Genomic DNA, 16492 nt, shown 5'->3' with positions numbered 1-16492 from the left:
ATAGACATTCTGCTAAATTTTTTCTTATGTTGTGGCACCCCTAGTGCATTTTTCTCACCATGTACACCTGGTATACACCTTGGAGTGAAGTGAAAACTCCACTTCATATATTATTTCTTTATTATTTGAATATAAGAAGGTTATTTCCTTCAAGCCAAGTAAATCATCGTCATGTTGTCTCTAGAAACCAAAGACTAATTATACTCTGAACCCAACTACTAGCAAAAATTTATAAATTGATAGACTTTGACCATTAACCATGCTATTAATAATTTCATTTTACATTTTACAAAGTTCTATTTTTAACTAGACCCTCAACCAGCTTTCTCTAAATCTTATTTAAAAGATTATCTGCATCAGATTAACAAATTATGTTTTGGATTCATAAAACGTACTTTCTCTTTGATTCAGAGAGAGATTAAGAAGGAAATCGAGAGGAGAAAAACTGGAAAAGAAATGTTGGATTATAAAAGAAAACAAGAGGAAGAATTAACAAAAAGAATGTTAGAAGAAAGAAACAGAGAGAAGGCAGAAGATAGGGCCGCTCGAGAGCGAATAAAACAGCAAATTGCATTGGTGAGTCTTAAGTTCATTTTTAATGCTTGACTCCAGGACATCTGTTAAAATATTTTTCTATGCACAGTGGTTTTGGATTAGAACCAGACGGTGCACAAAAACATGATAGATATTAGCAACTCAAAGAGAGTATCAGTCCTGACCTTTACTTTATTGGAAATTACATATTGAATTTAAATATTTAAGGTTAAAATTAAGAGATAATTTTTTCAAAGTAATTTTTCTCCATGTTCTGTTTTATCAGTTAAAAGGCAACTTGCAAAAATTCCCTAGAAACAAACTAAGCATTAGTTGCCTAGCTGTCTCTAGTTGAAAGTATTCTTTTTTGGAATATTCAAAGGATTCACTCACATAAAGCTTAGGAAGGGGGTTGCAATAATTGCTTTTATTTTATTTTGTTATGTATTTTTTTAGTTGTAGTTGGACATAATAACTTTATTTTATTTATTTAAATTTATGTGGTGCTGAAGATCGAACCCAGCACCTCACAGGGCGTGCTGGGCGCATGCTCTACCACTGAGCCACAACCCCAGCCCTGCTTTTATTCTTATTTATTTATTCATCTATCTATCTGTCTACTTATTTAATATTTTGTGGTGCTGGGGATTGAACCCAGGGCCTTGTGCATACAAGGCAAGCACTCTACCAACTGAGCTATTTCTCCAGCCCAATGAACCTTTATTTTATTCATTTATTTATATGTGGTGCAGAGAATCAAACCAATCCAAAACATAATTTTTATTATTTAGTCACTCAGCAAATATTTATTGAGTATCTACTTTGTGCCAGACCTCATTCCAGGCTCTGGAAATATAGTGATGAGTAAATTCATATCTATGTCTGTCTGTCTGTCTAATCACAAGTCTTGTTCCTGACAGTTGGTAAGATTTAAAAATACCAGATCCAGAACAATTGAAGTTCACACATCACTTTAAGGAATTCCACACATATTTGTGTTTGTTCTGTGTAAGTAGATCATCCTGGAAGGGATGGTAATTAGTGTCTAATAATGTTTTAATTAAAAGGACCGTGCAGAGAGAGCTGCTCGTTTTGCAAAGACAAAAGAAGAAGTAGAGGCTGCCAAAACTGCTGCCTTGTTGGCCAAACAGGCAGAAATGGAAGTCAAGAGGGAATCCTATGCACGAGAAAGAAGGTACTTCTTACTGTGTTTCATCCTGAAACATCTGTGCACGTGGGGGATGGTTAATATTTATTTGTATTTTCATGTTGGGTAATTAGCAAGTATTATACTTTTATAATTGGGAAAATTTACTTTTTTTTTTTAATAATGTTTTTGGGTACTTAGGATAGAATCCAACAGCATTCTGCCTCTTAGTTTAATTTTTTAAATTTTATTTTGAGTCAGGGTTATGCTACGTGGCCCAGGCAGGCCTCAAACTTTGATTCTCCTGCCTGCATAGGTGTGTGTGCCTCTGTACCCAGGAAGAAAAATTAACTTATTTTAAACAATTTTTCAGAAATATCAAAACACTTACTAAAATACATATGTAAGATGTTTATATACTAAAATGTATTAAAACAGTTGGGTTTGCTGATACACGCCTGTAATTCTAGCTACTTGGAAGACTGAGGCAGGAAGATCACAAATTCAAGGCCAGCCTCAGCAACTAATAAGGCCCTAAGCAGCTTAGAGAGAGACTGTCTTAAAATATCCCTATCAAAATTCCAGCTGGCTTTTTTGGCAGAACTTTTTTTTTTCTTTTTAACTTTTATTTATTTTTGTGTGGTGCTGAGGATCAAACCCAGGGCCTTGCACTTGCTAGGCAAGTGCTCTACTGCTAACTCACAACCCCAGCCCCTTTGGCAGAACTTTTAATCCCCCAATTTTTATAGAAATGCAAAACAGTCTGAAAAAAAGAACAAAGTAGGAAGGACTCAAAACTTCTCAATTTTAAAACTTAATACAAAGCTACAGTAACCAAGACATTGTCATACTTTCCTAAGGATTGTCATATGGATCAGTGTAATAGGGTTGAACCTTCAGGAATTTGAATTTACAGTCTGTTTGTTTGTTTGCTACCAGGGATTGAACCGCAGGTGCTCAAACACTGAGCCATATCCCCAGCTCTTTTTTGTTTTATCGTGGGACAGGGTCTCACTAAATTGTTTAGGGCCTTGCTAAGTTGCTGAGGCTGGCTTTGAACTTGTGATCCCTCCAGCTCAGCCTCCTGAGTTGCTGGGATTGTAGGTATGTGCTGTTGTACCTGGCAAAATTAAGATAGCCAAACTACTTAGTGGGAAGAATAGTCTTTTCAACAATTGGTGCTTTTGACAAAACTACATAAAGTATAAATTCTTGGGAGTAATTTTTTGTGATTTCCAAGGAAAGTACAGAAATGTTCTTTTAAGTATGTGTATTTATTACTTCACTAGGAAAATCAATGAAAACCACAATAAGTGGCTGAATGTGTAACTCAGTGGTTACACTTGCCTTGAATGCACAAAGCCCTCCTTCAATTTCCTAGCACTGCACCCCTCTACAAAAACAAAAACAAAACAGTACAATTCTATACTTCCTACGATGCTAGAACTTACAATAACAAGTGTTGGTGAGGAAGTAGAGAATTTAGAAACTTCCCACATTACAATGGGATTGTACAATCATATAGTCACTTTCAAAAACAGTATGGCAGTTTTTTGAAATGTTAAGTGTAATGTTAGCTTATGACCTAGTAATCACTCTTTTTTTGTTTTTTCTTTCTTCTGAGATATTGAGGATTGAACTCAGGGCCTCATACAAGCTAGTGAAGTATTCTACCATAGAGCTATATCCCCAAGCCTCAGCAGTCATTCTTCAGTATATATACACAAGAGGATTCAAAATGTTCACACAAAAACCCAAACTAAAATTTAGTTGTTTTTATTTTGAGAGGAGATCTTTCTAAGTTGCTGAGGCTAGTCTTAAACTTGTGATCCTACTACCTCAGCCTCTCAGATAGCTGAGATTATAGGCATGTGTCGCAATACCTAGCTGTTATCAGCATTATTCATAATAGCCAAAATGTGGTGATAACCCAGCTGAAGAATGGGTAAACAAAATATATATTCCATGTGATGGAATAGTATTAAGCAATAAAGAGGAATGATGTATGCATGAATGAGCTTCAGAAACATGATGTTACGTGAAATAAACTAGAAGTCCATGTACTGTGTGATTCTCTTATAAAAAGCTATATCCCAAAATAGGCAGATTCATAGAAGCAGTAAATTGTTGCCAGGAACTGGGGGAGGAAGGAATGGGGAATACTTGCTAATGGTTATGGGTCTCTTTTGGGGTGATGAAACATTCTTGAATTAATAGTGATGGTTGCACACCTGAATATATTAAAAGCAAGTGAGGGGGCTGGGGATATAGTTCAGCTAGAAAGTAGTGTGCTTGCCTCTCATGCACAAGGCCCTGGGTTTAATCCCCAGCATCACCAAAACCAAACAAAAACAGTGAACTACAATTTCATGAGCTGCAACCCTTAGTTTGGCTGGATGGTCAGGGACTGGAAAGGGTCATGATTAGAGAAATGGTGACAAAGACATTTGGAGGAAGAGGTATGTGGATATACCTCTCTGGGCACAAGACATGAAAATATTTGTGTCCCATGTGAATGCTCACCAAAGGGTGACCTCAGCAGAGACACAGTAAAAATAAATTGAATGGGACACCCCCCCCAAAAAAAAAAAAAACAGTGAATTATGCACATTAAAATGTTGAATTATGGGCTGGAGTTGCAGCTCAGTGGTAGAGTGCTTGCCTGGCATGTGTGAGGCAGAGTTCAATCCTTAGCACCACATAAAAATAAAAGTATTGGGAAACAAAATCCAAGCATTTAGGGCTAACTTTCTTAAAAACAAAAAGAACGTTGAATTATATCTCGATAAAAGTATTATTAAGAATAAATGAAAAACTCTGACTTTGTACAAAGAAATCTTTTGTCATTACACATTTCCACTTCTTTTTCCTCTTTTAATGATATTGTTTGAAACTATGTAGAGGTAAAAAATGCTGACTTTAATTTTCTTTTTTCATAGTACTGTTGCAAGAATTCAGTTCCGTCTGCCTGATGGTTCTTCCTTTACAAATCAGTTTCCTTCTGATGCTCCTCTTGAAGAAGCAAGGCAATTTGCTGCACAGGTGAATTTATGTCTCAAGTTATAGATGTATATGTTATTAAAATGTAGAAGGATACATTTCAAAGCAGAACTTGAATGTGAATTAATAATGACATGATCTCCAAATAGAAGATCCAGAATATATTTTGAGATATTGTAAAGCTTCTGTCATGTATTAGTGCATATGGGAACAGCATATCTGCCTATTATGAAAACATGGAATTTGTTGATGTTGTACAGTAGGCTTTGGTAACTTCTCACTGGTGAATGTACTCAGAAGGAGGAGTAAAAAGCAAATGGTTTCCCAGAGTTCTAATGGAGCAAGTTGTCTCATACCCCTCAAAAGAAAACAGTTTTACTTGGTTCTGTTTTCATTTTCTGCAGTTTGCTTAGAGACTAGCTGTTTTCTCACCATCTGCCTTTTGGCCAAGACAAAAGATCAGTAATTTTTAACAAGAAATATCTTCTTAGCCAGGCATGGTGGTACACACCTGTACTTCCAGCTACTTGGGACACTGAGGCAGGAGGACCACAAGGCCAGCCCAGGCAACTTAGCAAGACTCTATCTCAAAATATAATAGGACTGGGGGTGTAGCTCAGTGATAGAACGCCCCCAAGTTCAATCCCCAGTGCCATCAGAATTGAGTATTGGGTTCAGATCTTTCCACCAGATTACTTCTCTCCATTTAGTCTTCTCTCACTTATGGATCCCAAGAGAAGAAAGATTTCTTTAAAGCTCTTTGTCTTCCTAGGCTGGACAATTTTCCAATAAGATTATAGTATAACCAACCCCAAGTAGGTTATTTTATTATTATTTTGTCTTGGAGCCTCCCACAAGTATCTTCTGCTTAGAATTTCCAGTATATGTAATCTATAGCAAAAAAAAAGTCTTTTTCTTTGGAGTTTTCTAGTGAAAGATAAGCTGTTGTCTTAAGGTTTTACAAATATAGGTGATTTAAAATTGTGAAGTTGATTGTGGTGTTCCCAGTGTACCTTGAATCATGTGTATGGTGTAGGTTGATTATGAATCATTTGTGTTTTGAGATAAGAAGGTGGCCAAAATCCCTGAAGTTATATAGGCATACCTTGGAGATAGTGTGAGTTTGGTTCCACACCACTGCAATAAAGTAACTATCAATTACACACATTTTTGATTTCCAAATATATGTAAAAGCCATGTTTATACAATGCTGTAGTCTGTTAAGTATGCACAATAGCGTCATGTCTAAAAAACCCAACAAATCTGTTTAAAAATAGCAAATGTTAGAAAATGGTGCTGTTAGACTTGCTCAACAGAGGATTGCTACAAGCCTTCAATTTGTAAAACAAATTTTACTTTTTTTGTTTTTTAATGGTGCTGGGGATTGAACCTAGAGCATTGTTTATGCCACACAGCCCAAATAACAAACTTAAAAACCAATGATATCTGGGAAGTGCAATAAAGTGAGGTATAAGGAAAATATTGGTATATTCCACATTTTAAATAGGGAGTTCCTGTAATCCAATATAAGACATTAACATAAGTTTGCAAAATGATACTGAAAATGCTAATGATGAACTTTGTTTGGCATGATAGTCTTTTTTTTTTCCCCCCCAATGCTGGGGATCATAACCTAGTGCTTCATGCATACTAGGCAAGCGCTCTATTGGGATATATCCCCATCCATAATTATAATTTTTATTCAGTTTATTTATGTAGTTATAGTTTTTAGAACTGTATGCTTGCTATTTATTCATATTTAAGTTATAAATACTTTTTTAGAAATGATTTTTAGTTTACATTTAAATGAACTTTCTAATTAAGTCAGTTGTTTTGAATGTACATATGTATCTTTCTTTTAAGAGGCACCTTTGTGAGATTTTAAAACTTACCATTATATTACAGACTGTTGGCAACACTTATGGTAATTTTTCACTAGCAACCATGTTTCCCAGGAGGGAATTTACCAAAGAAGATTATAAAAAGAAATTATTGGATTTGGAACTTGCGCCAAGTGCTTCAGTGGTACTATTGCCAGTATGTATATACTTTTTTTTCTGCTTTATTTTTAGTCGTTTCTTAGAATTAGAAGGGAAAGGCAAATGTGTACTGCAGATTTTCTAAAAATTAGATCAATTTATTGTAGTTATCCTATGTTTTACTTATTTGTATTGCTAATGTTCTTGAGGCACTAAATAGTTTTTTCAGCTATTTTCCTCACCTGTTTTTATATACAAGAAAGGGTCAGTAGAAGAAAATAAGGAATGTTGAGTTTCTAGTCTACAGATTTTAATGTCTTTTATTTATATCTGACTTTACTGTTTGCAGTTTTTAAAACATTATTTTAACATAAAAATAACATTAATTTTCAAGTTTATTATCCCATTTGATCCTAACAACAGCATTTTAATCTCTGATTAAGAAAAAAGGCTCAAACAGGTTAAATGATGCCAAAGTCCCACCTTCAGTGCCAGAGCTGGGTCTTTTATGTCCTATGGATTTCCTTGTTCTAAACTAATGTTCCTACCTAATGTAGGATATCATTGTATAAACTGAGATTTGAAACCTTTCCTTTTTTTTTTTTTTCTCCTCAAAAAGACTTATCAAAGTTATTAATTTCACTTATAGAAGCTTAATTTTCTTAAAAAGTTGGTTCATGTCACCAATGAAAACCACTTTCTAATTTTTAATATTACAATTACTCTTAAAATGCAAAAATCTAGAGTTCCTATAAATTTATATATACTTAGAAGACAACAAAAGTTGGTAATTTTTACTTTTTTGCAGTAAACTGAAATCCATAGGGCCTCATTTTCTAGATTAAAAAAATGCATCTAAATTGGGAGGTTGAGACAGGAGAATTGTAAGTTCAAAGCCAGCCTTAGCAACTGTGAGGCACTAAGCAACTCAGTGAGACCCTGTCTCTAAATAAAATACAAAGTAGGGCTGGGGATGTGCTCAGTGGTTGAGTGCCCCTGAGTCCAGTCCCGGGAACCAAAAAAAAAAAGCATCTAAAACCTTGAGTGATATGATTATGCTATAATATAGTCTTACCTAGATTTGTTAATTTTGTAATTTCTAGGCAGGAAGACCATCTACATCCATTGTACATTCTTCCAGTGGAGACATTTGGACATTGTTGGGGACAGTACTTTACCCATTCCTTGCCATCTGGAGGTTGATTAGCAATTTCTTATTTAGTAATCCTCCTCCTGCACAGACTTCAGTTAGAGCTACATCGCCAGAACCTTCAAACCCTGCATCATCTAGCAAATCAGAAAAAAGGTATCTGTTTTCCCCATTTGTAAAATATGCATGTAATGCCCAGCACTTTTATCAAAATGAAAACTTATGTTAGGGCTACTTTGCCTTCTTTCTGCCATCCTCCTCAGTCTCTGGTGGATGGAAGAAACTAGTATTATACCATTGCACCTGGGAAGTTCACTATCTGGGTTTACTCATTCAGATTTTACTCAATGAATTATCCTTACCCCATAACTATAAAGACAGTTTGTTTGTTTTCCAAATGTATAATATCTTTCTTGCTAACCATGTTTGCCCAATTAATGAAACTAAATAGTTTCATTAATTGCTTGTGGCCATCTTGCATAATTTCTTCACTGTGCTTAGATAATTTTAACCCAGGTGGTTCTTTGATCTACTGGATGACAGTCTTGTCTGGGTCATTTGGAAGAAGGACCTAATTGAGAAAACTAGATATTTCCCTGAAGTGGTGCCTCCATCAGAGCATTATTTTGAACTATTGCCTTAATCCAGAGGACATACTTTTACTGCAGATTACAAAGGTTTGAATGGTAATACAGATAACACAATTTTAGCTTATCTCTCTGGTTAGATGTTAGATGGTTATATTGAAACAGATCAATAAGAAGTATTTTACTAGAAGGTAAGATTAGGCCCTTTTCTGGTAATTTTATTGTATTTTTTAAAATATTTTTAGATATAGATGGACACAATACCTTTATTTTTTATGTGGTGCTGAGGATCAAACCCAGTGCCTCACACATGCTAGGCAAGCACTCTATCACTGAACCACAACCCCAGCCCCTTATTTTTATTTTACTTATTTTTATTGATTAATTTATTCATTTAGTGGTGCTGGGGATTGAATCCAGAGCCTTGTGCATGTGAGGCAAGCACTCTACCAACAGAGCTATATCCCCAGCCCTCTTTTCTTTTTTTTTTTTAAACATGTTTTTTTTTTTTTTAATATTTATTTATTTTTAGTTATCGGCGGACATAACATCTTTGTATGTGGTGCTGAGGATCGAACCCGGGCCGCACACATGCCAGGCGAGCGCGCTACCGCTTGAGCCACATCCCCAGCCCCCCCAGCCCTCTTTTCTGATAATAGTAGCACAGTTTATTATGTACTTATTCTGTTGAACATTCTTTTGGGCCTTTAATAGACATTATAAACAAGTCTCTTATCAGTCCCGTGTGATAAGTATTGGAAATCCTTGTCCATTTGCTGTCAGTGTGGAGATCCCTAGTTTTGTGTTCCACTGATTCTGTAGACAATGATTTATAATACTGATTTAGCCTTTATCTTACTTTGGACTAATAGGTAACAAGAACAATTACATTCATAGTACATTACTCAAGTTGAAATTATGTATTTTTTTTATTAGTTGTTGATGGACCTTTATTTTATTTATTTATTTATACGTGGTGCTGAGAATCGAACCCACTGCCTTACACATGCTAAGCAAGCACTCTAACACTGAGCTGCAACCCCAGCCCTGAAACTAGGTGTTTTTAATACTGAATTTTAGAACTCTTATTGAAAAGTGGTTGGGAGCACTTAATACTGTTATATAGGATAGCTTGCTCTATCAAATAAAGGAAAAATGTCTCGGGTTGGGGCAAAGAATGGGATGAATGTATATTTAAGGGGGTGAAGCTTTGTGTTCCACTATTTTTCCTCACCCCACCCCCTTCTCTGTTATAAGTTTTTTTTAGCTTAAATTTCATCCCTATTTCTTTGCTTTTCTTCCTTCCCCTTCTTCCTCCCTTCCCCTTTCCTTTCCTTCTTGGGATTGAACTCAGGGATACTTGACCACTGAGCCACATCCCCAGCCCAATTTTTTTTTTTTTTTTTAGTTGGACACAATATCTTTATTTATTTATTTTTATGTGGTGCTGAGGGTTTGATCCCAGTGCCTCACATATGTTAGGCAAGTGCTCTGCCGCTGAGCCACAACTCCAGCCCCCATCCCAATTTTTGTATTTTATTCAGAGACACAGTCTCCTGAGTTTAGCACCTCACTAAATTGCTGGGGCTGGCTTTGAACTTTCGATCCTCCTGCCTCTGCCCCCCTCTGCTGCGATTACAGGGATGCACCACCACACCCATCTCTTTTCTGTATATAAATGACAAAGTCCTGTTTATTCTTAGTTTTAAGTCATTTTAAAAGATTTTGAAAGGATTAAAAATTACAGATTGATCATTTTTGTCATTTAGGCTATGAGTAGAGGTTTGGATAGTCTCTAGGATACTCTGAGTCACATTAATATGTCGGCCTGCGTACATAAAAAGGGAAAGATTAGTTATCAATTGAACATATTTTTTTCTAAAGCTTAGTGAGTCATCGAAACATTTGGAAACAGAAAAATGATTTTGCTGGTTTTTAGAGAACTGATAAACTACTAAAGATTAATAAAATCTAGTACTGCTTTGGTAGACATAATTATCTCTGTGGACTTTCCTCACCTTGGAGTTAGAAATAAAATATAATTGCCTGTACTAATGGAAGTTTGGAGAAAACAGTTTGTATTACTGGTGTTTTGTTCCCTGTTTCTCTTTTGTATATCAGGGAACCAGTCAGAAAAAGAGTGCTGGAAAAACGAGGGGAAGACTTCAAAAAGGAGGGGAAGATATATAGATTGAGGACTCAAGATGATGGTGAAGATGAAAACAACACTTGGAATGGAAATTCTACTCAGCAGATGTAGTGCAACAAGTACATTATGTACAATAATCATTGTTTCTCTTATGATTTAATTCAACTACAATTCTACTGGAGAAGTTGGTCTGCTTTTTATGTTTTCTAGCTGATCTACAAATGTGTCTTTATTCCTGATGAGTGGGTGCAGGTGAAAGTTGTTTAACCCAGAAAAGTTAAGATGTAACAAGCTGCTTGCATATGGTAACCAACAACAGGAAGCCTAAAAGATTCCAAAGGTCTGCCACAGCCTCCCTCCATTAGCTTCTTCCTCATTGTTTCATAAAGCCTTTAACCATGTGCTCTCAGATGGCATGTTTTTTTTTTAGAATACTCTTTCCTCCAAGACACTCAAGCCCACACAAAGTAGCTGGTATATCACTGAGTAATTTGACTCTTAGAGCATTTTAACTAACCAATCAGATGACAACTTATGTTTAACTTTCTCTTTTTGCTCATCAGCTGCAAGCTAAATCTTAGTTTTTAATCTTACATAAACATTGAAAAAAAGGTCTTTTCCAAAAATCAGAATGATCTTATTTTGCTTTAAGCATCTTTTTGTTGTACAGGGTTCTGATGAAGTCACATTTCTCTCTTCTGTTCCCCCTCCACCCCCAATTCCTGGAAGCTATTTCAGCAAAATAGTTATCTGTCTTCCCTTAAATAGCAAAGGAAGAAATTTTCTGATGCACATCGATGCCATGCTGTCTCTCCTAGTTCACTGAGGCATCACTTGGCTTGCATAAATTTATGGTCGGTCTTCTCATCTGTTTGCTTCTGATGCAAAACAGTTGAGAATTTCTAGTCTACGACTTACTGTTTTTCCTCTCACCTTTATATTGAAGTTTTGTATTCAGTAATAAAGACCTCTCTAGGACCTTAAGTACCTGTGGTGTGGGATGAGAAGTATAGAATAAAGATACACTTTTACTCATTTATTTCTTAATCTGACTTACATGCTACTTTTTCTATGTATGTTTGGTAATAGAGACCACTAAACTAATGATGTTTGAAATGGGGAGTAAGCATGATAGTTGCTGTGTTTTCAGATTTGAAAGGTATTGCTCTTTGAGTGAATGTGTAAGAAGACTCTGACTTTTTTTTTTTGTAACGGGAGGAAGGAATTTTCTCAGCAAACTTTTTCACCTATGAAATGACAGTGACTTTTTAAAATGGTAATAGTGTTGGCAAGGAAATGGTGAGATATAGGCTATGCTATTGGTAGAAGTAGAAACCAATATAATCTGGAAAACTTCAGAAACTAACGATTATTTCATACTCTGATCCAGTAATTTTTAAAAATAATGCTGATAAATGTATACCTTTTTCACACATAAACATACTCATTGTATGTTTATTTTACTTAGAAATTGGAAACCAACTAAATGTCCTCTGTAGAAGTAATTACTTTTTGATGAGAAATGATACACTACTAATTCAATAATTCACTTTAATATTGATTAAACATCTGTTATGTGTTGGGGAAAAAGAAGCAGGATACAGAGCTGTAGTTACAGTATGATCTCAGCTTTGTAAAATAATTTTATATATAGGTAGAACTATGTATTAATATATATGTAAAGAAAGAAGAAAACACAGTGTAACATTAATAATGGTAAGAGTGGTTATATGTGATTCCAGTTTTTCCTTTTGCACCCTTATGTTTTCGCAGTCTTCTGCAATGATCATTACTTCCATAATTTAAAAAGTGAGTTTGAAAATCTCTAGTAGGCATCCCATTTAAAGTTTTGTCATCTTTAAAAATGCAGCAGTAGGTGATATTTTTTAAAAACTGTCAAAATGGGTGTGACCCTAGTAACTATTTAGAGATATATTTGCAAAAACATTGAATACCTCAAGTCATTTTGTCTTGAAGAAAATCAAATATAAGTCTTAGAGAAATTACATAAAAGAATGCTTCATAATCTTTGAGTAGGAGAATCCTTCCTCAATTTTATCTTTTAAAAAAATAAAACATCCAATACAGTATATAAGGCTATGAAATGAAATGAAGTCTCTCCCCTGGCATCTTACTACCCCAAGCACTGCTCTTCCCAAGAGGTAACCTCTCTATTAACAGTTTCTTCTGTAATTTTCAGAAAATTTTTATGCATATATGAGCAAATATGTAATCTTTATTTTTAAATAAATGGGATCATATTATATATACTACCCGGCATCTTGCTTTTTTACTTAAAGTCTTAAAGATCTTTTCCTGTCAACACATAGCTACCTCGTTCTTACTAATGGCTGCAATAGCATTCTACTTGATGTAAGTACCCTGGCATTATCTATGCTCTGATGGCGTTCAGTGGCTATTACAAGTGTATTGTGCCTGTTTTTCCATTATAAACATTGCTATAATGAACATCTTGAGGGGGTGGTATATTCTTATTGTGAAAATATCCCTGTAGAATGTGTTTTGCATAATTTGCTAAAGGATATTTGTGGTTTGGATTAAGAAAGATGCCAAATTGGCTCCTTAGTGGGATGTATGAATTCTACCCCCCACCAACAGTGTATGAGAATGTTGTTTCCCCACACCCCTGCCAACACTGTTACCATACTATTTCATCTTTGTCAACATGATAGATGAAAAATTACGTGCATTTTTATATGCATTGTGTTCATCTCAAGATTGAAAGTCTTTAAATGTTATTGGTCATTTTAACTTAAGTTGAGCTGTTCTTTGCCAATTTTGTTTTCATAGTTTTCTTATTGATTTATTAAAAATTCCATATACATTAAGAAAATTTGCCCTTTTGTAGCATATACTGTAAATATTTTATCTTTGAACAAATATGTGGATGGTAATCTACCACAGTATTGATGTGGTCAAATTTGTTAGTGTTTATGGTATTTGAGTCTTGCTCATAAATACCTTTCCCACTTGAAAAGTTAATTTTTTTGTGTCCTAGTATTCTGGGTTTTGTTGTTGTTTTTATATTTAAATGTGGTATCCAAGGAAGGGGTCCAGTTCCCTTCCAGACCCATGGCTAGCAGCCTAAAGAGCTACCCTGTTGATTCACCACCAGTTAAGTGCTCATCTAACACCCTCCCCTCAACTGGGATGCAACCATTGTCTCATACTCTAGTCCCATATGTAGTTGGAGCTACGTCTAGGCTTTCAATCAGTGATCTTTTCCATTTGCTCTCTACTACCAAACTATTAGTTGTAGTTGGGCACAATACCTTTATTTCACTTATTTATTTTATTTTTTATTTTTTTAAAGAGAGAGAAGTTTTTAATATTTATTTTTTAGTTTTTGGTGGACATAACATCTTTTATTTTTATGTGGTGCTGAGGATCGAACCCAGGGTCCCACATATGCGAAGCAAGCACTCTACTGCTGAGTCACAATCCCAGCCCCTACCAAACTATCTTAACTAGCTTTATGTTACAATATTCTTTTTCATTCTATATCCTGGCTCTTAAAAGTTTGTGAAACTTTTGTTGTTGATATCCCTCCCCAAAAAATGTCATGTTGAATTGTCAGATTAATGATAGTGAATCTTTCTGCCTAAGAAATGTCTTTAATATCAATTTTAGAACTACTGCATCTGACAAAATGTACACCTGACTCATACAGTTTGGCTGGTTGGGACTCATGAAATTGGAACATTTTGGTAGGAATTTTCCATAGACATAATTCAGGTGAGGGATGATAACAAGAAACAAAATTTCAGGTATGTCACTTTTTTGTAGTTATACATGGATGCAATACTTCATTTATTTAAATAAGGATTGCTGAGGATCAAACCAGTGCCTTGCATGTACCAGGGAAATGCTTCTACCACTGAGCTACAACCCCAGCCCTCAGGCATATCACTCTTAAAACCAATTAAATTTTTTTTTTCCTCGGGTGCTGAGGTTTGAACAATTGTTAGGCAAGAACTCAACCATTGAGCTGCAACCCCCACCTTTTTTGTAAATATTTGACAGTGCAGTTATCTCTCAGTACATTCAAGGGGATTGATAAAGACCATATCTTTCTCTGCTCCCAGGTACTTGCCAAAGACGGAAATGGTCATTGACTAGGTCTAATGGCTGAGAATTATGAAATATGTGGTCTAACCATAATGTGGGGGAGGGGAGGATATTTACAAGTAAATTACAGGAAGGAGGATCTGCCTGGGGAATTCATGGAAGCCATCCAGAAGAGGAAGCTCATTATTTGAGCTGCTTTTGACTTGAGAGTGTTTTCAGAAAAAGGAGGATCCTAGGCAGAAGGAATAGCATTTTCAGACAAGAAATGTGGGATGGTCAGAACTATTTTAGATTGGAGAAGAAGAAGGGAACAGTCTTAACTAAGCCCAGGTCAGATCACCTGGACTTTGAAATCCTAGTTCAGGGCCCTTAGAAGTCATATTGTAGGAGAGCCAGGATGACCTAAAAGGTGACAGTAGGGGAAGTATAATTTAAGCAGACAGCCTTGGTCTGGTTTGGGAAAGTTAGTAGGGTGCTAAATGACTCAAGACTTTATACCTTCTGTTGACCCTTTTTCTAGGTGAAGCAGACATAGGAGATAAAACAGTGCATAGAACAGTTTTTTATTTTCTGAGGAAAATTATAAGGCTCAGAAAACTTGGAGAGGGTGATATGATATCATAGTTATTCTATACAGTAGGTTTGATTTCTTCTAAAAAGGATTTTTACAGTTTTTACTCATGATTCCATCTTCAAAAACTCAAGGATACAACAGACCAGTATCTGCACTTTTCCACAAGAACCACCTGTGGGCTACTCTAACATTCAGATGAATTCCCAAGACTGTGGCAAGATGCAAGTAATTCCATTTTAATCAGGAACTCAAAGTCCAGTCAAGGTTGAGGTCATTTCTGACAGTGTAGAAGGCCTTAATGAAGAAGTCCAGTATGGGCAGAATACAATACCTTATGGAGCTTGGTGCTGGCAAAAACATATCAAGAAAGTAGGCCTGCTTTGCAGAGTGTGGGAAGTGGTGACTTGTCAGAATGAAGAGATTTTACTCAATTCCTGTTGGGTTGTTGGTGTTTTTCCTTGCTTGGAGCGTTTGCAGTATTTGTATGACAGAAATGCCAAGCCACAGACTCCAAGAAGCATAAGAGAAAAGAGCACATATAAAGCTGTCTGCGCCTCCGTGATGCTGAGAGTCAGCCCCAGGAACTGGACCTCCTCTCCCTCTCTCACTGGGCTGAAGGTGGGCCCAACATCTAGGAGAGGACAACAGAGGGCAGTATGTGATTCAGTGCATACACAGTTATCCAATCTCTGGGACCATAGAGAGGCCCCAGCCGAGTCTTTGAAGTCCGGGGGCTACATAGTACCCCAAATCTGCACAGCCAGTGTGGGCATGTTGCTACAGTGAAGATGCCCATCCCTCAAGGTGTATTAAGAACCTCTAAATCTTGGGAGGTTCCTGGGGATTTAACCGGGGCAGTTTACCACTGAGCCACATTCCCAGCCCTTTTTGCGACAACTGAAGCTGCCCCTTGAACTTGTGAGCCTCCTGCCTCAGGTTCCCAAGCTGCTGGGATTATAGGCATGTGCCACAGTACCTGGCTGGCAGTTTTTATATTTTAAATATTTCTATTAGTAATTAGGATGTAATCTAAATTGCATTGTGTACATTTATGCGGTCAACAAACAATGGGCCATTGCAGTGTGCTTTTCACAGTCCTCTTATTTGATCCTTGTAATGGCCTAAAGCATTTGTCTATAGTTTTTTGCCTGAGGTGGCACAGCATGTTATTGGTAGGGTTGGAAGAAGAATCTAAACCTGCTTGTTCCTACATTAGGTCTCTATAGTTTCTGGGTGTAACACCAGCCCTATGTGTCCTTTGTTTCATGCATTCTAAGGATGTC

General features: G+C 36.1%; 2 protein-coding genes across 2 annotated transcripts in view; one reads left to right on the top strand and one right to left on the bottom strand.

The window, feature by feature from the left end:
* Positions 1 to 12819, top strand: part of Ubxn4 (UBX domain protein 4) — a 36164-nt gene extending 23345 nt beyond the window's left edge. The window contains exons 8-13 of the mRNA XM_027936802.3: positions 412 to 576; positions 1602 to 1729; positions 4621 to 4723; positions 6587 to 6718; positions 7764 to 7966; positions 10519 to 12819. Coding sequence (XP_027792603.2) covers positions 412 to 576; positions 1602 to 1729; positions 4621 to 4723; positions 6587 to 6718; positions 7764 to 7966; positions 10519 to 10657 — 870 coding nt within the window. The 3' untranslated portion in view covers positions 10658 to 12819. The remainder of the gene's footprint in view (positions 1 to 411; positions 577 to 1601; positions 1730 to 4620; positions 4724 to 6586; positions 6719 to 7763; positions 7967 to 10518) is intronic.
* A 2342-nt stretch (positions 12820 to 15161) lies between these two features.
* The window catches only part of Lct (lactase), a 42969-nt gene continuing 41638 nt past the window's right edge, over positions 15162 to 16492 (bottom strand). The window contains exon 17 of the mRNA XM_071619403.1: positions 15162 to 15840. Within this exon, the coding sequence (XP_071475504.1) occupies positions 15617 to 15840 (224 nt within the window). The 3' untranslated portion in view covers positions 15162 to 15616. The remainder of the gene's footprint in view (positions 15841 to 16492) is intronic.

The sequence above is a fragment of the Marmota flaviventris genome, chromosome 11 (genome assembly GCF_047511675.1).
Source record: "Marmota flaviventris isolate mMarFla1 chromosome 11, mMarFla1.hap1, whole genome shotgun sequence".
In the NCBI taxonomy this organism is placed as follows: domain Eukaryota; kingdom Metazoa; phylum Chordata; class Mammalia; order Rodentia; family Sciuridae; genus Marmota; species Marmota flaviventris.
The sequence above is the reverse complement of the archived record's forward strand: the minus strand, read 5'-3'. Positions and strand labels throughout refer to the sequence as shown.